This window comes from Aspergillus uvarum, assembly GCF_003184745.1.
Source record: "Aspergillus uvarum CBS 121591 unplaced genomic scaffold BO82scaffold_3, whole genome shotgun sequence".
Classification (NCBI taxonomy): domain Eukaryota; kingdom Fungi; phylum Ascomycota; class Eurotiomycetes; order Eurotiales; family Aspergillaceae; genus Aspergillus; species Aspergillus uvarum.
The window spans coordinates 68581-93627 of NW_020291300.1; the positions used below are offsets into that span (position 1 = coordinate 68581).

The 25047-nt window shown below is 54.7% G+C and overlaps 9 protein-coding genes across 9 annotated transcripts; 2 read left to right on the forward strand and 7 right to left on the reverse strand.

Moving 5' to 3' along the window:
* Window positions 1-2157: 2157 nt before the first annotated feature.
* Window positions 2158-2569, reverse strand: BO82DRAFT_86187 (uncharacterized protein). The gene has a single exon (XM_025641608.1). The coding sequence runs from the start codon at window positions 2472-2474 to the stop codon at window positions 2220-2222; it is 255 nt and encodes an 84-aa protein (XP_025496583.1). The 5' UTR covers window positions 2475-2569; the 3' UTR covers window positions 2158-2219.
* Window positions 2570-3473: 904 nt separating this feature from the next.
* BO82DRAFT_380065 (LIM domain-containing protein) lies at window positions 3474-6677 on the forward strand. Its single transcript, XM_025637732.1, has 3 exons — window positions 3474-3867; window positions 3926-4054; window positions 4120-6677. The coding sequence occupies exons 1-3, from the start codon at window positions 3756-3758 to the stop codon at window positions 6276-6278; spliced, it is 2400 nt and encodes a 799-aa protein (XP_025496584.1). The 5' UTR covers window positions 3474-3755; the 3' UTR covers window positions 6279-6677.
* A 751-nt stretch (window positions 6678-7428) lies between these two features.
* On the reverse strand, window positions 7429-8211 carry BO82DRAFT_360702 (uncharacterized protein; the record flags this gene model as incomplete). The annotated part of the gene is made up of 1 exon (XM_025636782.1): window positions 7429-8211. The coding sequence occupies one exon, from the start codon at window positions 8209-8211 to the stop codon at window positions 7429-7431; it is 783 nt and encodes a 260-aa protein (XP_025496585.1).
* A 630-nt stretch (window positions 8212-8841) lies between these two features.
* BO82DRAFT_397562 (uncharacterized protein) lies at window positions 8842-10491 on the reverse strand (the record flags this gene model as incomplete). The annotated part of the gene is made up of 1 exon (XM_025638941.1): window positions 8842-10491. The coding sequence occupies one exon, from the start codon at window positions 10489-10491 to the stop codon at window positions 8842-8844; it is 1650 nt and encodes a 549-aa protein (XP_025496586.1).
* Window positions 10492-11454: 963 nt separating this feature from the next.
* On the reverse strand, window positions 11455-13278 carry BO82DRAFT_350117 (putative DNA helicase). The gene has a single exon (XM_025634062.1). The coding sequence runs from the start codon at window positions 13109-13111 to the stop codon at window positions 11651-11653; it is 1461 nt and encodes a 486-aa protein (XP_025496587.1). The 5' UTR covers window positions 13112-13278; the 3' UTR covers window positions 11455-11650.
* Window positions 13279-14613: 1335 nt separating this feature from the next.
* BO82DRAFT_325457 (endonuclease III domain-containing protein) lies at window positions 14614-18164 on the reverse strand (the record flags this gene model as incomplete). The annotated part of the gene is made up of 2 exons (XM_025632873.1): window positions 14614-16263; window positions 16929-18164. 2 exons carry the CDS (start codon window positions 18162-18164, stop codon window positions 14800-14802), a joined length of 2700 nt encoding a protein of 899 aa, XP_025496588.1. The 3' UTR covers window positions 14614-14799.
* A 233-nt stretch (window positions 18165-18397) lies between these two features.
* Window positions 18398-19610, forward strand: pex4 (putative ubiquitin conjugating enzyme (UbcJ)). Its single transcript, XM_025640437.1, has 2 exons — window positions 18398-18823; window positions 18926-19610. The coding sequence occupies exons 1-2, from the start codon at window positions 18667-18669 to the stop codon at window positions 19246-19248; spliced, it is 480 nt and encodes a 159-aa protein (XP_025496589.1). The 5' UTR covers window positions 18398-18666; the 3' UTR covers window positions 19249-19610.
* Window positions 19611-19645: 35 nt separating this feature from the next.
* On the reverse strand, window positions 19646-21395 carry BO82DRAFT_86243 (putative GPI anchored cell wall protein (Dan4)). The gene has a single exon (XM_025641609.1). The coding sequence runs from the start codon at window positions 21290-21292 to the stop codon at window positions 20042-20044; it is 1251 nt and encodes a 416-aa protein (XP_025496590.1). The 5' UTR covers window positions 21293-21395; the 3' UTR covers window positions 19646-20041.
* Window positions 21396-23679: 2284 nt separating this feature from the next.
* BO82DRAFT_360709 (YbhB/YbcL family Raf kinase inhibitor-like protein) lies at window positions 23680-24291 on the reverse strand (the record flags this gene model as incomplete). The annotated part of the gene is made up of 1 exon (XM_025636783.1): window positions 23680-24291. One exon carries the CDS (start codon window positions 24289-24291, stop codon window positions 23680-23682), a length of 612 nt encoding a protein of 203 aa, XP_025496591.1.
* Between the last annotated feature and the right edge of the window lie 756 nt (window positions 24292-25047).

Here is a 25047-nt window from a genome sequence, read left to right on the forward strand (position 1 = left end):
GTCCGCCCGTCCAGCTCCGCCTCCCCCCAACAGAACAAGACGAGTACGAGTGAAGCACGGGGAAGCGACCCTCACACCCACTCCTTCTCGCGCTAGTTGTGCAATCGTCGAACTACAGGTATCTACCGGACCAATTCAGGCAAGTATGCTCGATTAGATTTCTCCGTAGTAACTTATTCTTGATGTGCTGGCAGCCTGGTACAGGAGAATTTCCTCCCAGAGATTGCGGTGAGCCCCGGGGAGACCAACTTCTCTACAAGACAGCTGTGAAAATTATTACTTGGTGATTTCAATCTTCAGAATCATGAATCGCGCGTTACGCAGACATTTTTATCCTCGAGCACTCCTTAATTGACTACGTACTGCATATAGATCGTGGTCAACTTGCCCATGCTATCTGCCTACACGTGCTCCTCAGCCATGAATCTCAATCAACCCGGCATGCTACCCCTGAGACCGCTGGCCTCGCGCCCATACCCACCGAGGAGACTGAACAAGGACAAGTGGCCAGGGCTGGACTCCATCGACTACCAGCAGCAGGCATAGTGGACCATGGGATGGCAGGTACCCGCGGGGCTCCGCTTCGCCGACAGTTCATCGACATAACAAACCGAAAACCTCCTGACTTCCTGCATTCAGGTTCCTGGAGGATCATGCGACTTCGGTTTCAACAATTGAGTCTGGAGCATGTCGCAGTCATAATCTTGAAGCAGGACCAAGCCATGCTGCTGCAAGCCAGTCTTGTGGGAAGACGCAATGTTGCGGTGAGCAACGACCAGCTCGGCAGAAGTTCCATGGTTGCCAACTCGGCCCCTGAATTTATGCATCGGTAATGCTGTTTGCGGAGGCTGCGGAGTGCTCTGCTCCTCTCTAATTGCCTGATCGCCTCGCTTAGCACCCGGCACCGCGCACTTGGAATAATGCTGCCTGCTTGCGAGTTCTTGGGACACGACATCAGTCGTACGTACCCCCGACTGCCCTCTAAATTAGTTCATGTAGGGTTTGTCCTAGTCATCTGGTCCTGAACGAACAAGGGATGGTTGGTTTGGGGGGGCCCCATGTCAGGTGACCCACCCCCGCTGCGGGCTTTCAGGCACCACCGGCTCTGGTGCCTTAGGCCGCCAAATCCACCGACCGGGGAGGCGGCATTCCTCTCAGCATCCTCCACCAATTAACCATCCACCATCTCAAGCCCGGCGCTGACCTCTCGGCTGGAGGAACCGGGCTGCAGTAGTTGCAGGTAGGGTTTCTTCGATCGCACAACAATGTGATCGCACTTCTGTTCTTCCGTCCATAGCCAGACACGGTACAGCCGTTGGCCCCCAATTGAGGCTTTTTGGTTTAGTCAAAGTCTGTATACGAAAGATGCTACCCCCTACGCACTATATCGACCTTCGTAGACTGGCTCGGCGCTAGATAGGATGAGACGGCACACGCCGGAGTCCGGTTCCGGGTCCTTTCGCTTGTGTGCAGGCATAGACGTCCAGGGTGCCAGCATCCCCAAAGGTGAGTTTGTGGTCTGTCAGTCAGCATCTACCCGCACGCTGTGTACACCTCACGGCCAGTCATTCCAGCCATTGACGATGACGTGCAGTTGACTGACTTCATGAGCACCATCAACTGCCAAAAAAGCTGGAAGACTCAAAGTTGAGCATGATGTGCAATTGCCGACCACCGCATTCACTGCCGCCGGACAGGAACCATGGGACGGGGTGGTTGCCGCTTGTTGTGGCCTCACAAGCCAAGGATCAACCTGGCTCACTGTTGATCTACACCGCAAGACGGGATGGCAGCATCTTCAACTGAGAATGACCGTCAGACACTGGAGGACCGCCTGAGCCAAACACTAGTGCAGACTCGCCTGACGGACCACCTTCCGCTTGTTGTCAACGATATCGGCTGCCCGCTCGCGCGACAAGCATTGTCTGTCACCAAGATCAGCGGGGGCCTACCAAGGGTTGACAGTCAGCATTTTCGGTATCGTGACCTCCCGGTTCCCGATCCACTGCCCCAGAGCTGGTCTCCCCATTTATGGTTTGCGCATGGGATCTGCCTGTCCTTGCGGGGTTCATTCATCTTATCCATCTGGGGGTAGTTGTTTGGTCGCGAATAAGCCAGACAGTCCAAAGCAAGGATGCGGTTCTGAGAGTAGACCCCCCATTAGGACCGGAAATGGACAATCGCACGAACTCTAATGATCGGCATAGACCCCAATGCGATCACTCGGAGACCTGACCCAGCGTCACAGGAGGGAGGCTCGTGCACATCGAAACGAACAAGCTGTAGGTCAGGATTAAAGCGGCAGCTCCCCTTGTGATCATGAAACCCCAAGGCTGTTTATGTCGTGAAGCGGGTGGGTGGGTGGAAGGAATGGGGCTAATTGTTGCAAAACATGAAGACAAGGAAGCAGGAGAGGAAGATATGAGTAAGTCACCGTGTAATGGACCCTTTGCATCAGACCATGGGGTGTGCATAACCCCTGAGCCCCGATCGGCAGTGGAGGATGACCGGTTCAGGGGGGCGAGATGACGGACTGTTCGCTCGCTATGATCGGAACCAGTGTTGCCTCTAGAAAACTCAAGAATTCCCCTGGAATTATATTGTCTTCGTGATTGGGGGGGGAGAGGGTTGGATAATCAGGGGTAACACGGAGAAAATTGATGATTACATGAGTAGATGTTTTAAAAATAAATCGCCAAACACTGATGGAGATAGTCTACCAAACAAAGTCAGTCTCCTGAAGCTGGGAGTCGTCAAAGTGCGTACGTACGGTAGTATGGGAGATGATTCTCAAGTGGATTGCATGGTCGCAACGATCCAGACCGAGCCAGAATGGTTGCGGAAGCATGACTGAACCACCAGCCTCACTATAGTAGTCAACAATTATGATTGTTGTGCACAGTCTGTGTACTGTACATCCTGAATCCTGAAGTAGATAGATAGCGTGAGTGTGTGAGAGTCATGCAGAACGCATTGTTGGATGTGAGGCCCAATCACCGTCCACTGGATGGGGCAGGGTTCGTGGATCTTGACAGGAACTTCATTCCCAAAAAAACCCACACGAGGACTTCATTTGGAGATGCTTTCCTTTTTCTGTGTCTTGTTCCGTCCAGAGGATTGCAGGGGAAGGCAAAAGCACTATCCGTAACTCACGGACAATAAAAGAATAGCCAACTTGGACTTGGAAGGACAATCAAAACTCAGGCTCCCAATTCCACCTCCCAAATAGGACTAGTGGGGGGTTCCTTAGGCTGACTGCGACGGGATCCAACCAGATTCAAACCAGACCCAAACCAGACCCAGAACAGCGACGCTCCCCCAATTCCCAGAGAGTCTAACGAAAAAAAGAACTGGAGTCCTGGACAAACCGACCAGCTCGAAACTAATTCGACTATTAGTATTTCGGATGGACCTTTCCCACCCAACCCCCCCTCCCCTCCCCTTCTCCTCTTCTTTTGTTGACAATGAGTGGTTGGTAACCGACCTACCTCTGGTGTTCCTGCTCCCTCCTCAGTATCCATGCGTCTCTAACCCAGCGACTCTATTCCCACCCATTCTCCAGATCGTCTCTTCTATCGTACCCATTCACATTACGTCTCCGGGGCCAAGAACCACCTTGGGTCTCTGATTCGACTTCTCTCAATTTCTCTCCAGTTTGGAGCGGTCTCTCCGTTCGTCAGTCCAATGGTCTAACCACTCGCGAACGTTGCGTGTGCCTTCTGGTATCATAGACCCGTGAGATTCCCGTGTCCAGCATGGCTCCCAGCATGGATATGGGCTTTTTGCCCAAGATCAAATGCTCCAATTGCGGGATCGATGTCGAGATCTCTGCCATGGGAGACCATGTGTGTGCCAAATCAGATCCAGGTAGGACTCTCCCCTGCCGATAGCGTCATGTACCACTTTTTAACTTCTTACCTGGTAGTTCCCCCACAATCACCGCCTCGCCCTCCCTCGAAGTCGAGCATTGGATCACCCCCCAAAGCAGGCAATGCGTGGGCTGCCAGAGCTGCGAGGATGAATCCTCCGCCACGTATTGACCCTTTGGCAGCCAGTATGTTGTTCCTCCAGACTTAACACCGAAACCACCACTTTCTCATCAATGATCCCACTTTGCAGATCGGCCGTTCCTGCGCCCGCACAGTCCCCTAGACAACAACGACCTCCTCGTCCCATCCCCTCTCTCCACCGCTACTTCAGGCGAACCACGCTCGCCGCTGCGTCCGCTCCAACGTAGCCAGACTTCACCTCTGCCAGAAGAGCCACAATCCCCAGACTCAATCAACATGGAAACTGCATTTGCCTCATTTCCCCTGCCTCGATCGATGTCGGATAGACGTCCAAATGCCGGTTTAGACTCCATGGGAGCAGGAAGGGTTGCCCCTCTTCAGCCAGCACGACATGCAAGCAGTATGAGTCGAGATAGTCAGAACGCACCCGTTGAGCTGCCGGCCGATAACGAAATACCACCTCCTCCACTCCCCAAAGACGGCCCTCCTCTCCCCGGCGTCTCCCACCGATATGGAGCGTCAATTGATAGCAAGAGCAGCTATCGGACCTCAGTGGCTAGCACGCGGTATAGCGACCATCGGACCTCCAAACGATCGGCCTCCATGTCCAGCCGGCGCCCCTCGTTCGGCAGCGTATCCCGCGAACACCTACAATTTATTGACGAAGAAGTTCCCCCGGTGCCGCCACAAGCACCTCAGAACTTGCTACTTCCAACACGAATCCCTGGAGCCGAGATTGCCGAGAAGCCGGAAGGACGAGGTGAAATCTACAGCGGATTTGATTTTGGCGTGTCAGCCCGGCCAACCAGTGCCAAGGCTGAGATCGATCATGTGGGGGCTGGGTCGCTTCGAGTATCGTCTCACACAAATCGTAGCTCCGACAGACTGAGCAGCAACCGCGGATCAGCGGAGCTGTTCTTCCAAAGTCCTATCCCCAGTCCGAATGAGGCCCCCGTGGACTTTGAGCTTCCGGATGAGCCAGCAGCGTCTCCTACCGCCCCATCCAGCGTGGAGTACAAGGCGTTCAAACCAGTGACTTCGGAGCACCTGCAGCCGGCCGATGCTGAATCCGCAAGTGCTCCAGAAGAAGGCAACAAGCAAATGAAAGATTCGGATTCTGCAAGCGAGAGCAATATCTCTGTTTCCAATTTCGCCCGGGCTCTGGGGCTCGATGTTTCGGATCATGCCGCCGAGAGCTCAATCACGTCGTCGGATTCATCGCCATCTGACACTCGCAGCGGCACCTCCTTCTCTAGTCTACCGTCGGAAGCAAGTCTCTCGCGGAGGCAACCTTCGGACCCCAGCCGCCTTGGCTCAGTGGTAGAAGAGCTCAAGGGTGGCCAACGCGCGAAGGAACCCGTGCTAGACGAGCCTGTCACGGAGAGTCCGATTGATCTCGAGCCTCCTCGCATTACGGAGCACCTGTTCAGCCCGGATTCGCCGACCGACCCAGCCATCTCTCAGGGGAGCTTATCGCTCGTTTCGGAGAAACTGCCACGAAAAGCAGATGATCATCAACCCGAGCGACCCACTCTGCTCCGCTCTGTGACGGCACCAGCCCCGTCCCCGGCCCCTCGCCCGTCCCCACGCCCGAAGGGGCCTTGTCGCGGTTGCGGTGAGATGATTTTAGGCAAGTCCGTGTCCTCGGCCGACGGCCGTCTCACCGGCCGGTACCACCGTGCCTGCTTTGTTTGCTTCCAATGCAAGACGCCCTTCCAGACAGCGGATTTCTATGTCCTTGAGGACCGACCGTTCTGCGCTCAGCATTACCACGAACGCAATGGCTCCCTCTGCGCTACATGTCACACGGGTATTGAGGGGCAATATCTCGAGACGGACGAACGTCGCGGTCGCGGTCCGAGCGACCGTCAGAAATTTCATCCCGAGTGCCTCAGATGTCGCACCTGCGGCATTGCTCTGAACGGTGACTACTTTGAGTGGTATGGCCAGGTTTACTGTGAGCGCGATGCTCGACAAGCAGCGGCTGCATCGATGCCGCCCCCTCGGCCCCCTCGCTCGCCCATGCCCATGTCTCCGATGGGACCCCCTGGTGGTCGTGGCTACCCACCACCTCCGGGGTACGGTGGTCGCGGTCGAGGCCGTCCGCCGCCTCCTGGCCCTCGTCCTGGCTCCTCTGCCAGCCAAGCTCCTCCTATCCCGATGCTGCGTCCGCCAGGGCCTGGGGACGGGCCGTATGGAGCAATTGGCGCCCTTCCCAGCTCTCGACGATTCCCCGAACGACGCACCACCAAATTGATGATGATATGATGATTATAAGTACCTTGATGGACGTGATTCCAGCCAACATCCATAATTTCTAGTTTCCCTCCTCACCACTCGAGAGGATGGACCCTCGCCTTACGGTTTTCGCTGTTCTTCCTCGCTCAAGCCTTTTACTGCGATGACCTTAGACTCTCTTTGCTTTATACCCTTTTGGTGGTTTTTCATGTTAATAGAATATTGCTTTCTTGATACCATCCTGTCCCCAGCTGTCTGGCGTTTAATGCCAGCAGTGGCTTACTACTATCGTCTTCTGTCTACATGTTGACATGTATTATATGATGTCTATCTGGAATAGTGCTGTGTGATATACAGTGAATTGTGTTCTTATTTGGTATACTTCTGATGCAGCTTTTCTGCGATATATGTACAGTATCCTTGTCTCGGTGTGAGGATGAAAACATTTTTTTCTTCACCTACAAGTTGTAGCCAGAAGTAGTGTCGGGAAGCGTTCCGAGGAAGCGTGAAGACGGTGGATTCCAGGCTATCCGGGAAGAACTCCAAGTAATCCACATCAGGAGTTGTTCTTATCTGGGACGATGAAGAGTGTATGACTCTACTTCGTGGAGGTATAATACCATACTCGCATTGAATCATATACGGATAGAATGAAGATCGAATTCCGACTGCATGTCACTTTCCACCCCGACACTTCATCCTCCTCGGACCTCAGCTTCAACTCCTATTTTAGGTCCCTTCTCAGCAACCCACCAACCACGAGAATTGTATGATGATCATGCTGTTTCAGAGGCAATATCAACCATAACCTGCGGGCACAAGAAAGATTTTTCTTCTTTCTTTGTTCCAGACGCACCATGGATGAGGAAGTGCGATTCTCTCCCCACCCGCCTAGCATATATATAATTTCACTTTCAAAACCGCCATCAAAGCCACAAATTTTAGGCACAATAAGACCGAAACAAGAGAGGTCTCCCAAACAGCACATGTCCTACGAGTCGTAATACTGAAGAAAGAGAGTCCAGAAATGTAGAAGCTCTAGTTTATCCATTACATAAAACCTGAATAACACAACATCTAACGAAGAGCAGCTGCACAATACTTACCCCAAACCCAAACCCAAACCCATCACCACCACCACCACGACCACCACCACGCCCATCCCCCCCCCCCCCCCCTCTCAGCTCCCACCCCCATAAAACCACCGCACCTCATCCTCCACCCAAACCGCCCCATAAACCGGCATCTCCCCCGCCACCCCGCGTCGCCACTCATCCTGCAGCACCTGCACGCGCCGAGCCCACGCATCCGGCTCGGGCGGACGATCGTACCCCATCACGGTCGTGAGGTAAGGGCCCGTGCGGCCGGCGTACACGATGACCAGGTCGTACATGACGTGGGTGCGCGGGCAGACCTTGATGGTGGGGAAGATGGCGAAGCCAGCGGCCCGGGGGAAGTAGGGGGTGAGAGTGCGGATCCAGGTTGCGACTATGGATCCTTTGGGGTTCTCTGGAAGGAGGGGGAGGGGAAGGGGGGTTATTCCGGGAACTGTGGGGGGGAGGAGGGGGGTTGTTCTGGGGGCTTGGGCTTGGGGGGCTGGCGATGGGGTTGTTGTTCGGTCGATTGGTGCCGTGGGAGGGTGAGGGTTTGATGGTGGATGTGGAGGGGCCTGGGCAGGGGTTTGGGTTGGGGTATGCTGGGGTGGGAGGAGCAACAATGGGGATGGGGTTGCGGGGGTTGGTGCTGGGATTGGGGGTGGTGAGGAAGGCGGAGGAGGATCCAGTGTGATGACGGGGGGTGCCTGCCATGCTGCCGCTGGGGGTGGATCCGCGTCCAGAGTTAGTGGTCCGGGCAGTGTCTCTTCGACATTATCCAAGCTGAGCATTGCAGGTGGGAGGAGCAAAAGCTCGAGGGATTCACAGCCCTCTGGCGACAGCATTAGGTCTGGACTAAGTTCCTGCATGGTGGCTTGGTGGAAGGAGATGGTTGGTTCCCCGAGTGCTGGGTGAGATGGAATATTCTGCAGAGAACGGATCACAGCGAGGTCTATATAAGTGCTTTGTGGAAAGCGCTTCGATACTCGTCTTGGCTTTGTTAGCTACGGATATACAGGAAGTCGCCCTTCTGGTGAAGGATTCTACGGATGACATTTGGGTTGTTGAATGATCTATGTGCTGAGCTTTGAGTTGGGGGTGAATGCACAAAGAATGCATGGCAAAGGGGGTATACAATACCCTACAGAGACAAAGGCATCCAACAACCTGGATGTCTTTTGGACAGGGACGAGACGGACGTCTTTGTTACTTGGTATCCTGGTCTGGTTTCGACTGCGCTGGCAAGGGCTAAGCTGTGTACTAACAGAACCATTGAGCAATGCTCTCAAGTTCTACATTCCCTAAATAAACTATCGTTCAGAGTATGTTTGTTAAATATATTGGTAAAGTATATACACTAAAACTAACTAGGTAATAAGTACTCCTATCATAGACTTTTCTAATCATCCTGTGATCTGTTAAGTCGGAAATCAGGCTATATACAGTATATACAGTACACCATGCATCACAAGTCGTTAAGAGGGGAGAATCCGCCACAATCATATCATCCCACCCAGTTCCATTCGGCGACCCGGCGACCATCGCGACGAAATCACCTCCGGGGCGGGTTTAACAGGCAATGGTTTATTGCTCGACAGCTCGTTGCGCTCCCACTCCGAGTCGCTTTCGCCCGGCACACCGACAGTCTCCGGCCGAGAAGACTCGCTCGATGACAGTCCCCCGCCTGGCCGCATACGTCGGAAATCCTGGAGATCAGAGATCGGGATCGGGTATATCGGTCCCATGCCCAACCCCATCGACTCACGCGCCATCTGCGTCAGCTGCTCCATATCTTCGCGAAGACCGGCGACCTGCTGCTCGAGGCTGCGTCGGGCGGTCTGTTCGCGCCGCAGCAGCATGACTAAGGCGCTGTACTGTTCGACTGAGATGGTGCTGTGGTCGGTTAAGGATGTCGAGGAGGGGGCCTGTAAGGTACGTGAGCGGTGGAGTTGAGTCGGACGAAGGGTGCTTGTGCTGGATGGGCGGTCTGGGAGGAGAGTGTCTTGAGTAGGGATGGGTGGAGGCATCTTGTTCGGCCCCGCTGATTGTTTGCGGCGATGTCGCTTGACGGGTGATGCAGCCCGCCGAGATTCGGCGGGACTTTCACTGCGGTCGGTTTGCAGACGGGCAATGGCGAACTCCAGGTCGATCATCTTGACTTCCAGGATGTTGAGCCGCTGCTCTAGCGTGATGTGCTCATCATGTTGCAGAGAAGTGACGAGAGTGCCGGCATTGGTTGAAACCGGGTCCTCTGGTTCGGGCTCGGGCTCAGCTTCCGCCTCTGTTTCCATGGCAGCCTCCTCTGGCTCAGTGTCTTCGGGCTCTGCCGGTTCTTCCGTCAGAACCGAGGGTTCAGTGGGCAGCGCCGGCGCACTGGCGACAGTAGTCCGAGTCGGTGGACGGTCAACCTCCGAGGGTGCGCCATAGGCGGTGGACGCTGCGCAGGACTCCAGACTGCGTCGACGCCATTGAATCGGCGACATCAGATGGTGATGTTCCTGCGCCAGACCGCGCAGGGCGGCAGCACTCCGCGACCGGCGCTTGAGCTGCTGGCGCTCCCGGCGACGGCAGACATCAAGAGGGTCACTGTTAGCATGAGGACTATTGTCGCGCTTGCTCACAGGACGGCCCTGTACGGCGGCTTCGAGCGCACCGCGGGATCCATCGTCCGACAGGATCAGACTGGGAAGCGTGGCTCGACGCCGTCGTGGGTGCGAGTCCAGCTTCTGCAGGGCTTCTGCGAATGAGGTGACGGTGCCATTAGAGGGCGTGAACAGCGGCGGAGAGTGTTGGTGTTGTTGTCGAGATCCAAAGGTTAGGGCTTGTGACGGCAAACATCGTTCCATGTTCGGACTGGTGCTACCTCCCCGTGGTGGCGGAGACACGCTTTCATCCCCGCGCGTCTTGCGGGTGAAGATCTTGCGCATGACGGTCTTCAACGTGCTGCCAGTGCGTCGATGGGTACTGGAACCGCGCACAATCACGGTCGGGGGCTCGGCAGGGACAGGAACAGCTGGTCCCTGCCGGGAAGGGCCGCGCAACGTGCTGGATAAGAGTGAAATCTCGGCGGGGCGCGCGCGACGAGTGCTGACGATGAGCTGCTTCGAACTCATCGGAGGTAGAGCAGTGTCATCCCAAGTGTCGGCCATGGCGGACTCTGGTGAAGGGGAGCTCCGATGCGAACTCAAGTTAGACATCTAGAAGAGAACATAAGATTCACGGGCACTCGCGAATATCGGGATGTTGGGATTGCCGCGTGGGATGATGAAGAAAAATGATCGATCAGACGGAAACGACACGATCGGGTATATAGTCACAGACCGGACAGGCCCGCGGGGGAGAGCGCCACCGTCAGCAGGGAGAAGCAGGAGATCCGGCCGAAACGCTCAGATCATGGTGAGACGAAAGAGCGACGGGAGATAAAGTCTGTTTGTAGAGAGCGAAAGACTATCAAGTGGGGGAGGCAGTATGGGAATGAGAGACAGTGGATCGAACCAAACATCAGACTACAAGAGGGGGGAAAAGAGAGACTGGAAGGGAGAGAAAGTGGACGCAAAGAAGAAAGAAGGAAGAGGAGGAAGAGGAGGAGGTGGTGGTGGTGGTGGTGGTGGTGCAGGCAGAAGAGGAGCAGAGAAGCAAGCATGTGCCCAAGTGGGCCTTTTTTTACGTTTCAGGGGGGGTATTTTTAGTATCCAACCTGACAAGATTGAAGACTAAACACAAGGCTCTGTATTGTGGACGCAGAGAAGATGCACCGAAGAGCATAACGAGGTGAAGAAGGATCAGCAGGATCTGATCGCAGCCGATTCATCGTCCTCGGCTCGTGCCAACACAATCGAAGATGAAACCGTCAGACTTTAGTTGTTGTTGGTTCATTGATTAATGGTGGGTGAATTGAGGAATCGATTCTCAAATGATGGATGCCAAGCGGGCGTGCTCTGACCACTTTTGCTGTCACTCAAGCCGTATTGGTGAATTTAGTCTGTTTCAGCCGAGTGGAGCGGCAGCACCAGGCCGAATTACGGAGGATTATGCAGTCGCAGTGCAATGATTTTATGACTTCATCTTCAGCGGGCGGCCTCTCACAAGAACGTCCCTGCATCGGGATAGCGCAGATCAGCATGTTCTTCTAGAAACTCCATCCAGCGCTTCAAAAACCCACTTCCACTGTAATGCAATTAGGGTCCGTCAGCAATCACGCAAAATTCCAACAACCGCCCCCAAATGACTTACTGGCTGATCGTCTCCGAATCACCGCAGATGCATAAGTGTCGCTTCGGCCGCGTCATGGCCACTGTTCCGCTCTAGTCAGTGCTGACCTTCACAGATTAATCTAGAACTGATCTTACCATTCAGCCGACGCTTCTCGGCCAGAAATCCAACTTCATGGGCCTCGTTACTGCGCACCAGGCTGACCACTACTGCCTCCTTTTCGCGCCCCTGGAAGCCGTCGACGCTGCCCAATTCCAGGTCGGGATATTTCTCGCGGAGCATCTGCGACAATACTGCTAGCTGTCCGTTGTACGGGGTGATTACTGCAATCTCGCTTGGCTGCACCCCGGCGGCCACCAGGGCATCAACATGCTGCCCTACCACCAATGCCTCCATCGAATTACTCTTACTTTCTCCCAATAGCTTCTCTGACTTACCTAGCCCCGATTCCTCCGCCGTCTCCAGGAAGTCTCCGCCCTGGGTGTCCCAGAAGACCAGGGGTGCTATCGTATCGTCTGTCGCCTGTACTTCATACGGCAGATCCGCCAACCGGCGCGCCCGCACGGCCTCAGCTGCTATTAATTTCGACTCGTACAGCTCCTGCGAGGGGAATTGCATGATAGTTTCGTGCATACGATACTGGGTGGTGAGCATGCGTTTGATCCCCGGCCCATGTGTGGCCAGTAACCGGTCAAACAGCGTAGTCTCCAACGAGACGTCGGGCAACAGCTCCACCCCCGCCTCCGCACTACTGGTTTTCGTTTGCTCGCGCGTCGATTTAACGGTGGGCGGCAGCTGCAGGTGGTCGCCGGCCAGGATGACCTTGGACGCCGGCAGCAGGGGGATCCAGCATTGGGGCTCCAGGGCCTGGCTGGCCTCGTCGATCACGACCACATCGAACTTTTGCCCGCGCAACTGATGCCCGCCCGCCCCATGCAACGTTGCCAGCACGACACTACTCTCCCGCACCAGATCCGCCACGCATTTCGTTTCCCGCTCGCGGTACTCGCGCCGTAGCTGCTTCAGATCGTCGTAGATGGCGCGCCGCTCCCGTCCCGACCGCGTCTTTCGGATGCTTGCCTGTTTCTGGTCGATCTCGCGCCGCACGTCCCGCACAATCCCGGCCGCCTCGGATGTCTGCGTCAACACTTCGAGCGAGTGATCCAGCACCGCCGGCAGCAGTCGTGCGGGGTGGCCGATGCGCACCACGGGAATCTTCTTGGGGACCAGTCGCTCGACGATGTTATCCACCGAGATATTTGAGGGTCCACAGACCAAGACGCGCTGTTTCCGCTGCACCAACTGCACGATCAACTCGATCAAGGTATGCGTCTTTCCCGTGCCCGGCGGACCGTGGATGAGGGCGATATCGCGCGACGCCAGCGCGAACCGGATCGCCTCTTTCTGGGAGTCGTTGAGCGTAGGATCGGTAAGCTCCATGTCCTTGCAGACATCGTAGTCAGGTGTGAGGGGGGTGGTATGTCCGAACGCGACGCGCATGAAGTGAGTATGATCGGATTCCTGCATTTTGGCCATTCGATCCATCGTCTGGTTCATCCTGCATCACCGTCGTCGCCGTCAACAAGTCAGCGATTTCATTTCCCTCAAACCAAGCAGGATATCTCAAGAAGAAGCCCTTACCTTCGAAACGTAACATCATTCGCCAGCTTCACACTACCCCCCGCATAAAATCAGTCAGCCAGTCAGCCAGTCAGCCATACCATCCCACAACCCTCAATATCTTCACCCCTCCCCAAACCACACAAACATAACCAAAGAAGGAAAGGAAAACATACAACCAAACCCGCTTTCCCCACAGTTCCTCCACCCCCTCATCCTCCTCCTTCTTTGCCCCGGCCGACGCAGCGGCCCCCTGCTGCCCAAACGCGACCCAAACCGCCACCTCCCCAACCCTGGTAACCACCCCTTCCGGCGCCTTCTTCCCTCCTTCCCCACTGCCACCGGCACCACCATCTTTTTTCCCTTTCTTCGCCGCCCCCGCCGAAGACGAAGAATTACTGATCTCCAAACACCTCACCACATCCCCGACCCGAATGCCATGCGCAGGGAGCCGTAACCGCCCATCATCCTTCCCATTGTTCCCGCCCTGAGTACCGTCACCTCCTCCTTTAGAGTTATTGGACGATGCGGTCGCCGCATCCGGCACAAACTCCCCGACGAGCCGCCCGCCCAACCCCGTGCGCGTCTGCGAAAGCACCAGGCCCGTGAGCGCGTGGCCCGTGGCCTGGAGGGTGCGGCGCGTGGCGGGGCTGGCGGCGACAGAGGCGGCGGAGAGGGTGGAGGAGGCGATTTCGAGGCTGTGTTCGGTTTTGAGGTGGTGGAGCTGGGTGGTTGCGAAGGCGGAGATGGACATCGGCGGGTACTGGGGTTTCATTTTGAGGGACGTCGGATTTACCTTTGTCTGAGGGGAGCGCGGAGAGGTGATGAGATTGGTGGTAAGCTCGGTGTGTGTGTGTGTGGTTGTGTGGTTGTTTGCTGTGGTGGGGTAGGCGTGTGTGGCTTCTGTGGTGAAGGGGGGGCGGTAATTCTTGGTTTTCGTGGGCGGGAGAAGGGATTGTGGTTTTGTTTCAGATGCGGTGGGCTCAATCTTGAGTAAGGTGTGTTGCAGACACTAGGTGAATAGAATGGTAAATGAATTCGTGGAATTGAGCAAAAAAAGTGCGCGGTGCAGGATTGAAGAATGATGCAAACACTGAGCTGCACCATCGGGCTGCGGGGAAAAGGCCGCGTGAGGGGAGCGATTAGTCATCAATTTCCTCAGGCAGACGTTGCAGTGGGGGAGGGGAGGGGGGAAGTTGGATTTAATCGCTTCATTTGTGGGTGTATGCTTCTTTGTCTGCAGAAAAGATCTTTCTGCGAGGCCTTTGGGGGCATATGTTGCTTTGTTGACACTTTCTTGACAAGGTTAGTGATTGTATATTAGTAAAGTCTCAGCCATGGGCCATCTGATTGACTACTCAGTATGAATGTGGTCAAGCCATAGGTGACGCTACGAGAGATTGCAAATCGAGATTCATCTGCTGGTTGCACGAAAAGCCCTTTTTTCATTTGTTATTATGAACAATTACCTTCGGTTACAAATAACCTCCACTTATTAACTAGAGTAGATATTCCGAAGTGCTGACTAATGCACGACCACCCTCCCTCCTCGTTCCAACAAGGAAAAGAAAAAAAAATAGACACAGAGAAAGAAATATCACGTCATATCCGCTGAAGCCAAATTGTCATTGTGCATGCTGTGAGTTCCTCGGACCACTGAAGGGCGCCACTCCGCGAGGCCGCTGATAGACGATCTCCCCAAGCATCCGCACTTCCATGTCCTTTGCCAGTTCGTGGTTCTCGGAGAGGTACAGATGGTAGTCGCGCAGTCCTCGAAGTTCGAGCATCCCCTCTAGCAGCTTCTTTAGGTAACGGCGCCGGGGCTCACCGGAAACCATCCCTTTCCAGCCCATATCCACAATGGTCAATGACAGGTTCGGGATCTTGAAGTGCTCACGGATGAACCGGCGTAGCACCGACCACCAAATTAGGGTCGATTCATCGGACCGGGGCCCTGTACGGGGAGTACCACGATAGTGAGACGGAAACTTGAGAATCAGGTGCCGCATGAGCTCCGTGGTTGGGGTAGGGAGTTTGTGAAGGAACTGCAGCATAAACTCTGGGTCTTCATCCAGGAAAGCGAATTTGTTACGGGAATAGAATATCTGGCGGGCGTCCCGGTAGAAGTCTCGGCTGACAAGGAAGTAGTTGAGCGGGCTTTCAAGGCAGCTGCAGGAGGTCGAAAAAGCTGTGTGACGGCCACGACAGAAACACATGGCCCCAACAGGAGAGCAGGTCAGGCAACAGTTCATCGAAAGGAAGCTGCTGGGTCGCATGGCTTTCTTGCGATCCTGGAGCGAGATGACACCTCTCAGGCTATCCACCTTCGGGAGGAATGGGTCTGGATGGTCGACCAGGAGCAGCTCCAGAATCATGAACTGTATTTCCCGGGGAAGACGGAAGTACGGAAACTGCGGCTTGACTTTCAAATTGTCCGTCACCCTCAAGGCAGCACGGCGAATCACCTTCTGAGTGTGTTCCTCATAATTGTGACCAAAGTGGAACGCGCACTGGAGCAGAACTGGGAATGGATTCATCTCACGCATGAGTCTCTGGGCAACTTCCAGTTCGCGCACCTTGCATGTCATACTGAAATACTTCAGGTCGTGCATTTTAGAATGAGCCAGCAGGCAGAAGCTGATCCAGATCCGTAGAGTGGTCCTGTGGACTCCACCGGCCAGCTTAAGGTAGCGGTGTTCTCTCGGGCTCAGGTCCAAGTGCAAGTAACGCAGACGGTGGAGTCCCCATTCAAACGAGAATTCAAAGGATGTGTAGTCACCTCTGCTGGCGAGGGGTGCGTTGAACCGATTGTGGGAGAAGAAAACTGCGCCGGCCTCTTCACGAGTAGCGCGAGAGAGACTGAAGAGCTCGACGGGCAGTTTCGGGTGATTGCAGTCCCGCTCTATCCAGATCCCTGGACTTGGAGCAATATAATGACGATGATCCCCTTTTAGACAGGTGCCACCATTGTGCTTTCTGCGTACAGACTCGTATCGGATGTTTATCACACAGTTCCGCAGCAGTCCAGCATACTCGAGGATCTTGACGCGAGCCACATGCGGAAGATCCATGAACGTGATGCGTGTTTTCTGGACAACCGCCCCGCTTTGAGCAGCCTGTTTCTCGGGATCGTTTGCGGAGAGCATCCATCCACGCTCAAGAAAAGTAAAGAAGGCATCTTCAAAGGTAGGGAAATCCCCGGCCGGAACATCGATCGAAGCTACTCAGAACCAGAAGGTCAGTGAGACTTAAAGTTGGCAGAGGAGAAGACACATGGAGGCATCCACGGACCCATGATTTCGATTAGTCGAGATGAATTGTGTCCCAGATACTGCCGGGCAGAACTGAAACTACTTGAGGAAGCCCATATGAGATGGAGTTCGAAGGGAAAGAGGAAGTGGTTGCGGAGGGGCGAAGTATGGAGGAGGCAGAGATGTGATGCAGAGAAAGCGAAGAACGGACGCGGAGAGGGAACACGGTAAGTCACGTCAAATCCTCATACTACGTGACAGAGTCAACAGATACAGCAATGGAGAGATGTCGGACTAGATGGGCAGAACAACAGAACAGTCCAAACAGTTCAAACGTGAAGCCCCTCAACAACGACAAGAGAAGAAGGTGAAAAGGGAAAGGGCCCGCATTCAATCCATCACTCCGCCTCGACCTTCACCTTTGGACTGCCCCCGCCATCGTCACTCTTGATCTGCTGCGGGGCAACATCACTTTCCGCCTTGAATACCGTCGTCTTCTTTACTTTGGAAGCCATTCCTCGAATCTCGCTCTTGCACAACTTCGTCCCTGCGAGGTCACAGTCGCCGCACCGCCGGCCGATAGGTAAGCAAACCGTCTGCCCCAGTCCAACCAGCAGCTTGTTGATCTCATGCCACTTATCCTTTGGCAGCCACGATTCCAGAGCCTTACGAGTCTCCTCCGGATTCTTCGTCTTGTGCCATCCCCAGAGGTTGGTGATACGGTGCACGTGGACGTCGACTCCGATGCCTTCGTGCTTACCCCAAGCAGCGCTCATACACAGGAACGCCATCTTTGGCCCAACTCCCGGCAAGCTCATCAACTCAGTCGGCGTCGACGGGATATCGGAGTCATACTGATCGCGGAGAATAAGGGCAGCAGCTTTGATATACTTGGTTTTGTTGTTATGGAAGCCCACGGTGCGAATCAGCTCGTTCAACCGTTCCGGCGATACGGCCAGGATATTCTCCAGGTTCAAGGTGCTGTCCTGCATAGGCTCTAGTGCCTTGCTATCATCGTTGTCGTCATCGGGCTCGGCCTTGATGGCAACTGGAGGCCCATCCCCAAGCTCCGTGTGCAATCGTTGCATGGCCACGGCCGTCACCGTATCCTTGGTCTGCGAAGACAGCATCAGGGCAATGAGGGTCTGGAAGCGGCGATCTCGAGGCGACGACGCACGCCAGTAAAGCTCAGCGCAGCCCATAGTGTCGACTGGGGCGGTTGGGTTGTCCTCGCGCATCTTCTTCACGGTGGCATAGATGGTTTCCCAGTTAGACGGAGGCTCTACCGTGTAGGTGCCATCCTCGACCTTGACCTTCCGGGCAGGCGCGCGGCGGGATCTGGCCGCAGGCTTCTCAACGACCTCCTCTTTGACAGTAGTTTCAACTTTCAGAGATGTCTGGGTCGCATCTGCAGGCGCGCGCGCAGAACGAGTCCGCGAGCTGCGGGCCGAAGGGGCGCTCAGTGCGCTCTTCCGTCGCTTGGCAGGGGGCTCCAAGATATCCTCGATATCGACAGTTGGGACCGATGACAGCGACGACGTGTCATCGTCGTCGCTCACTGCCTCCGCAGACGCATAAACAGATGCTGATGCAGACGCAGACGCATTGGAGCCACCGTTGAAGGCAAAACCGCGCAGGACACTGGCATGAGCCGATGAGCTGCGTGTTTGCCGGCGGCCAGGGGGCGACAGGGCCTGGACGACTCTGGCCGTCTCCTTTGCCGTGCGAGAAGTACGCATGGATGTAGCGCTGATGGTTTTCACGATGAATGATGAATGATGGATGTCGTTTTCGTTTTCACATGAAACGAGGGTGGCTAAGCATCAATAAAATTTGTTTAGGGCCCCATCAAGTCCAAGGAATGCCCAGTCCAGACCACGGGACGAAGACTGGCACCCGGCGCTACTGAATGGGGAAGACCCACGACTTGAACCTCGGTATTTTCTGTCCGCTTCAACTCCATTTGAGTGCAGTGCCAGCCACCCGCTGTGTCACATTTTGGCAAGATGTGTCTGTTGGTGAGAGACTGTTTTTGAGAATTACGCAGCGATCGCAGAGTCTTGTTTTCCCTTTCAAAAGGAGGGTCATTTTCACACTCCCTCCACACGCACTAAAGGCCAACCCCTCGCTCAGTCAGCGACGCTCAGTCAGCGACGCCGAGCATTCCACCACCTTTCCGGTCACTCCCTAACCCACGCCAGCCAGCCAGCAGCTCGTTCTGCACATGAGAAGGCTGAGACAATGGCAACGCACAACACCACCCAGCGTCTCCTCCGGGAATTGAAGGACTACACCAACAACCCCAATGAGGCACTCCTGCATCTCGGGCCCATCGAAGAGGATGATCTCCTCCACTGGGAAGCCGTCCTGAAGGGTGTAAAGGGCACTCCATACGAAGGTAAACCCTCATTCCTCCCTCTCCCCCGCGCCCCTCCGCATTTCCGACAGATCTCACTCAGCTCTCCCCCACAACCCTTTCAACGACTAAGCATCGCAACAGGCGGCCTTTGGTCCCTCCACATTACCATCCCCCCGTCCTACCCGCTCACCCCGCCCACCATCCGCTTCACCACCCGCATCAGCCACCCTAACATCTCCTTCACCACCGGCGAGATCTGCCTCACCCTCCTGACGACCGAGCACTGGAGCCCCGTCTACACCCTCTCCTCAACCCTCACCGCCATCCACCAGCTGCTGACGGATCCGCGCCCGGAATCGCCGCTCAACGTTGACGTCGCCGCCCTGCTCCGCGACGGCGATATCCCCGCGTGGGAGAGTGTGGTGCGGTTCTGGACGGAGGAGGAGCGGTGGGTGCCGAAGTAGACAGTATACCGTGGACTGAGGGGGTTTTTGGGGTATATACTCGTTGGATAGGAGAGGGGCTTGGTTGAATGATCGCACCAAGCAAGAAGAGAGATTCTGCGCGCTCATGACTGATCGAATCGTGTCCGTTCTGGGTGGGTGGACATGAAGAGATAGGAGTGCGCGGACTATCACTATGTCCATGCCTATATGCATTTATACTCTCGTCATCGGGTAGGTCTGTACATAGGAAGCTAGGTAGCGAGCTGGCTAGCCTACCCATCCCATGCAAGGTGACAGCACGCAAGGGGAGCAAGCCATGTTATTACGTTCAAAATACCCATTTTCACAATGCACTACAATCGACCATTTTTGGTACCTCCAATCCAATACAACTGAGAGAACAAAAAAGTCTCAAATTATGTCCGAATGATTCATGATCCGGGAGTCACCAAAGGCAAGCCCCCTGGCAATCAGTGATCGAAGACAACCTGTCTAAATTATGCACAAGCTTTGGACAACATCCGTCCATCCACCCCCTTAAGTATCCCCCCTTCTTCCCCAGCCCAGGAGTAGGAAAATCAGTATGCGCTAAAGGAGAGACAAAATGTGGGAATACGCCAGGGCTAAATTTCACAAGTAATGTATGCTTTGCCAGGTTCATGTGTGCATGTGTTTTGTGTGCATCAAAAGGATCGTAACATGGTGAGAGGTATCATGGGGGCAGCTTTGGAAGTAAAGAAAATGAAAACGCCGGAAAATGCAATTGCTGGGAGAAGGAATATTCAGTGGGTCTGCGGTTTGAAGGGGCGTTTTACAGAGCCATAGCCACCACGGCCGCTCCACCCACCATCACGAACAGCTCCCGGCCCAGACCGTGGGTCGCGGCACCGTTGTCGGTCTGCAGACTCGGGGAGCTGCGGGTACCGGTGGCGACCTCGTGGGCGGTCTCGGTCGGGTGGATGACGGTGATGGCGGTGACGGTGCTCTGCTGGCCGTTGGGCAGCGTGGTGGTTAGCTTGTAGGTGGAGGTGTAGGGGGTGGTCTTTGCGCTGGTGGTGGCGCTGTCGTCTGTGGTTTGGGAGTCTCTGGTTGTTGACGTTGAGGAGGTGGTGGAGGTGGTGGAGGTGGTGGTTTCGAGGGTGGTGGAGGTTGAGGTCGAGGTTGAGGTGGCGGATGTGGTTTGGGATGAAGAGGAGGTCGAGGAGGTCGAGGAGGTGGATGTTGTTGAGGTGGTGGAGGTCGTGTGAGCTGCGGTAGTATGTGAGCTGGATGAAGAAGTGGTACTAGTGGTAGTGGAAGTAGCAGAAGTAGAGGTAGTAGTAGTAGTAATGGCCGCGACGGTGGGGATCGTGGTACTAGCTGCGGTGGTGTGAGAAGAGGACGAGGACGAAGATGTGGACGAAGTGGACGCAGAAGTAGTAGAGGTCGACGTCGCCGTGGCAGACGACGAGGACGAAGAGGTCGACGAGGTGGTCGCCGCGGAGGTAGAAGAGGAGGAAGAAGAAGAAGAAGAAGACGTGGACGGAGACGAGGAGCTAGACTCACTGCTACTAGAGCTCGACTCACTGCTGCTAGAGCTGGACTCACTGCTGCTAGAGCTAGTCGTAGGTCTCGCAGCGGTCGTGCGGGCAGCAGTGGTCGTAGGAGCGGCGGTGGTTTCCGCAGCAGTTGTCGGCTGTTCCGCACTGCTGGTGGAACTCTCAGCCTGCGAAGCGGTGGTCGCTGCCGCGGCGGCCGAAGTCGTCGCTCCCGGCTCCGAGGCCTGGCTCGTCGTCTCTACCGCAGCCGTCGAGTTGCCATCCGCTCGCTTGACCAGGTTCAAGTGTTCAGCCAACGACGAGTCATCCTGCTGGAGAGCTGCAGCAGCTTCCTCGTCAGACTGGAAGATGCCGTGGCTGAACCTCTGGAACAAATGCAGAGCCTTGTGGAGGGAGGTCTCTTCGATGCTGTCGGCGGCCGACGGGGCGTCGGATTCGGATTGATCGGCGGCCGGGGCTGCAATCGCAGATAAGGCGATCAGGGATAGGAGAAGCAGCTGGAGCAGGCGAGTTGACCACGCCATGGCGCCTCAGTTGGAACGTCAACGTCTTTATTGATCGGGTGGGATTCTGGAGTTGAAGTTGAAGAAACGAAGGTTCAGGGGATCGAAGCGAGAGAAAAAGTGGTCGTTCAGTTGGTAGGAGTTCCCAAAAGGGTAATACTCGGAGGTCGATGAAGAGGGGAAGAAGACGGAAGCGGAAGAGAGAGAGAGGCCAGGCAGGTTGATCTTAAGCAGCCGAAGGATTGTTGCAGAGAAGTACAGTATGAGTAAGTACGGAGAATCGGGCTGAGTACAGTACAGTGCGGTGCGTCCTGCAACAGTGGGCTGGCAATAATTGATTATAGTAACGGTTGGCAGGTGATTGATTGACTGCAAGCCACCCGAGATGAGAGTGAAACAAATGGCCGACAAGGCTTGTTCTGCTGCGCCGCCAGTTAATAAATAGTAGCGGAGAAAAGAGCAGAAAAGAGCAGAAAAAAAAACTAGAAAGAGCAGGAAAAAAAAAAAGAATACGTACTAAAGGCCCTAAAGAAAAACAAGGCAGGTCTAGCTCGGACTTGCGGAGCCAGTGAGTGAGTAAGTGGATCAACGAGTGGAAAGACGCTAGAAGATCGAATTTACAAGATGGTGCCTTTTTTGTTTGTTTTTGTTATCATCATAGAAAGAAAGGATGAAGCAACAACATCCAGGAAGTAAAGGCATTTTAACAGGAGAGAGCGATAGAGAAAGAAACAAGGTTATTCAGATGCATCTTGCACCATGGTTCTATCCAAGTGCGGCGATGCACAGCCTATCCCCCCCGGTCGCGATAAAATGCCCTTAAAAAAGCAACAAAGTATCCGAATGCGATCCGTGGGAGTCATGGCTCCTCGACCGATTGTACGAGGTCAACGTCAGCCGCGAACACAGGCAATTAGACCAATGCACACACCAACCTACCTACTACTATACCTATAGAGGGCGTCAGACGGCAGCCATGCATCTTTGGCTTTGGTTATGTGTCTCACAATCTGTGTGTACACTACCTCAGACAGACACTGATTGGCAGGCAGATTGTTCTGATGATTGGTGTCATGGTGTCATGGTGTCATGGTGTCATCGCAAACAGAGGTCGGCATTGAATTTGACCTCACTGGCTTGAAAGGGAAGAAAGAATGTTTCAGTTGTTGCGGCCAGTCAGACTGGAGCGGACGATCCCGACCGCTGAGACAAATCCGAAGAACTACAGGTCGATAAGCAGAAGAATGACAACACCATGAGATCAGTCGTGTTGCGTTTACCCCACCTTACTCTTCCTAACCGAGGATTCTCTCAACACCTCGGAGTTGAGCACATGAGTTCTCTACAGAGTAGAAAGAATTGAGTTCTAGGGCAGGGTGTTTAGGATTGATTTTTATTTTTCTCTCAGCCGAGGAGTCTTTGTGCGGGGTGTATCAGGCACCAGGGAAGGAGGGAAGCCCGAACTGGGCCACTTGGTCCGTTCCTCTGCCACCGTTCGCGGACTATCGACACTACCATCCAGGTGGCCAATTTGCCAAGGGAGTGTGCCTGACCATCTCTGGTACTGGTGCCGTACCTGTCGATTGCTTTCCACTTGCCCCGACAAGGGCTCTCTTTCCTTGTTTTATTCTACATCAAGGATTATTCACCCTGTGGAGAGACTGATTTCCTTTGACTCTTGAGGACTATTCGATGCCTCTCCACCTTGCAGTATCAACAGACCAACTGTCATTGTTACAGCTTCCCGAGCGCCAAAATTCCCCTCCGCATCCGTTGTAAGGGCTAAAGGGGCTTAGCTCTTATTAGATTTGGCTCTAGTCCCAGAACGGCTAGCTAGGCTGAATCAGATCTGCTATTCTGGGCAGCGTAAGCAGCAGTGGCCACTTCTGATTGGCTCCAACCAGCGCAGTGAGGCGGGCCCTTACCGGGACTGGACTAGCGCCCCTATCCTTGTGCTAATCCTGGAGACCCGCGACAGGCACTGCAGTCATTTTGCCTCTTCTACCAGACACAATACGAACAGAAGTTTGTTTTCGACCAAACGGTCAAGAATGAAGCCAAAGTCGGGTCGTTCGGTCCAATAGTCCATACTATAATTATCGGACAAGTTGAAGCTAGCCGGCTCTAGTCGCCGCAAAAAGAATGCCGACCTTCAACGATGACGTCCACGACTACTCCATGTAAGACATGAAAGTGAAGATCAGAACGAAGCCCCTTGAGTGAACTGTGGTTGTACCACTTCCTTGATAGCAGGTGCTCCCAGTGTCTGTCTCCGGGTGTTACAAATGATTGCGGGCTAATTCGGGGTAATTCATGGAGAAACAACAACGACGACGACGATGAACGACTCGAAGCACACTGTGCAACACAACAACGGATAGCGATCTCCATCCTGCTCGGATCATGCTTCAAACTCTCTGAGACAATGCCATCCAAGCGCCCCATCCTGCCACCTTGCCCTCGATCGCGCGCATAATCTCCTCGATCCTCGCCGGCGAATTGAGACCCTGCTGGTCCAAGGTCTCATTCAAGGCCACCAGCTCGAAGAAATACCGATGCGGCCCTTGACCCCGGGGCGCCAGCGGGGCGAAATACACGCCGTTTCCTCCATTCTGGCCATACTTGAATCCACCCCGCAGCATAAACGGCTCGGCCTGCGACTGGTCGATGAAGAAATCCGGGTTCTGCACCCCGGTTGTCGCGCGATGGATCCCATAGAACAGGCCATGGATGACAGCTTCGGCGGTCGGGGAGTCGGGGTCCTCGCAGAGGAGGATATACTCCTGGACGGCCGTGCCGGACGGATAGGGCCAGGACAGGGCGGGGAAGTTGCCTGCACCCTCGCGCGTGTGGTCAATGTCAAGGTAGGAGCCGGTGGGGCCGAACTCGGGCGATTCGAGGAGGATGGAGGGCCATGGGTGGTTGGTGAAGGCTGGCTGGCTGATGAAGAGTTTGGACCATTGACACCAGACGGTGCTGACGAGGGTGATCCAGATGCTGGGTAAGGTGGTGTAATGCATCTGTGGTACGGTCAGTGTCTGCAGTACATGCTGGGTGCTTGGAGGCTACTCACACTTGCTTGCTCGTTTGGGCGGATATGAGTAAGTGCAAATCGAAGGGGTGACGAGAAAGAATGATCAAGTTATGTGGTTGGCTTATGTGGTTGGCGAGGTGAGGATACTGTTGTCGCTCTTCTGGACGCTCTCTTGGAGGAGGTTGCCAGGCTCAGGTGGCCGTCTGGTGGACATATTCCTGCTTCTACAACCTCAAGTGCAAGAAGTCATCGTCAGGGAAGGAGCGACCCGGCACGTAGTAAATTCGGGGAGCAAGCACTGAGTCTGTGTCTCCGAGCGAAGTGAGTACTATGGTGGTGCTACCTGCCGGATCATGGTGCAGCTGCCTCAACAATGGCAAGATGCCTTTGCCATCACAGTCGGTGCTTAGCAGCTCAAGGGACCGCTGACAGTAGCCAGTGCATTACATCCTTCATCCTCCGCCGGCTTTTCTTGCACCAATCAAGCTCGGATAAGTATCCATCATGAAATAAGTCGTACTGCAAGTAGGTTGCTTCGCACGATCACAAGACTGTCATGTCAACTGCCAGAGCTGAGGAATTCATGTATAGATGCCTATCCATTTCTTAAAGGAGTACTCTGTATACCCAGCATATGAGGTTGCAAGCAGCATCCCTTAACAAAATCACGCCCCCTTTCCGCTCGCGAGCCAATATACTATCGGTATAGTTCAGACGGTTTCACGCGGCGACTTGGCAAACC

Excerpts from the sequence above, each read along its gene's own strand:
- BO82DRAFT_350117 (XM_025634062.1), bottom strand. The coding sequence starts at position 13,111 with ATGAACCAGACGATGGATCGAATGGCCAAAATGCAGGAATCCGATCAT.
- BO82DRAFT_380065 (XM_025637732.1), top strand. The coding sequence starts at position 3,756 with ATGGCTCCCAGCATGGATATGGGCTTTTTGCCCAAGATCAAATGCTCC. Across the intron at positions 3,868-3,925 it reads GTGTGCCAAATCAGATCCAG|TTCCCCCACAATCACCGCCT; the intron begins GTAGGACTCTCC and ends CTTACCTGGTAG. Across the intron at positions 4,055-4,119 it reads TATTGACCCTTTGGCAGCCA|ATCGGCCGTTCCTGCGCCCG; the intron begins GTATGTTGTTCC and ends CCCACTTTGCAG.
- BO82DRAFT_86187 (XM_025641608.1), bottom strand. The coding sequence starts at position 2,474 with ATGCACACCCCATGGTCTGATGCAAAGGGTCCATTACACGGTGACTTA.
- pex4 (XM_025640437.1), top strand. The coding sequence starts at position 18,667 with ATGGCAACGCACAACACCACCCAGCGTCTCCTCCGGGAATTGAAGGAC. Across the intron at positions 18,824-18,925 it reads AAAGGGCACTCCATACGAAG|GCGGCCTTTGGTCCCTCCAC; the intron begins GTAAACCCTCAT and ends GCATCGCAACAG.
- BO82DRAFT_86243 (XM_025641609.1), bottom strand. The coding sequence starts at position 21,292 with ATGGCGTGGTCAACTCGCCTGCTCCAGCTGCTTCTCCTATCCCTGATC.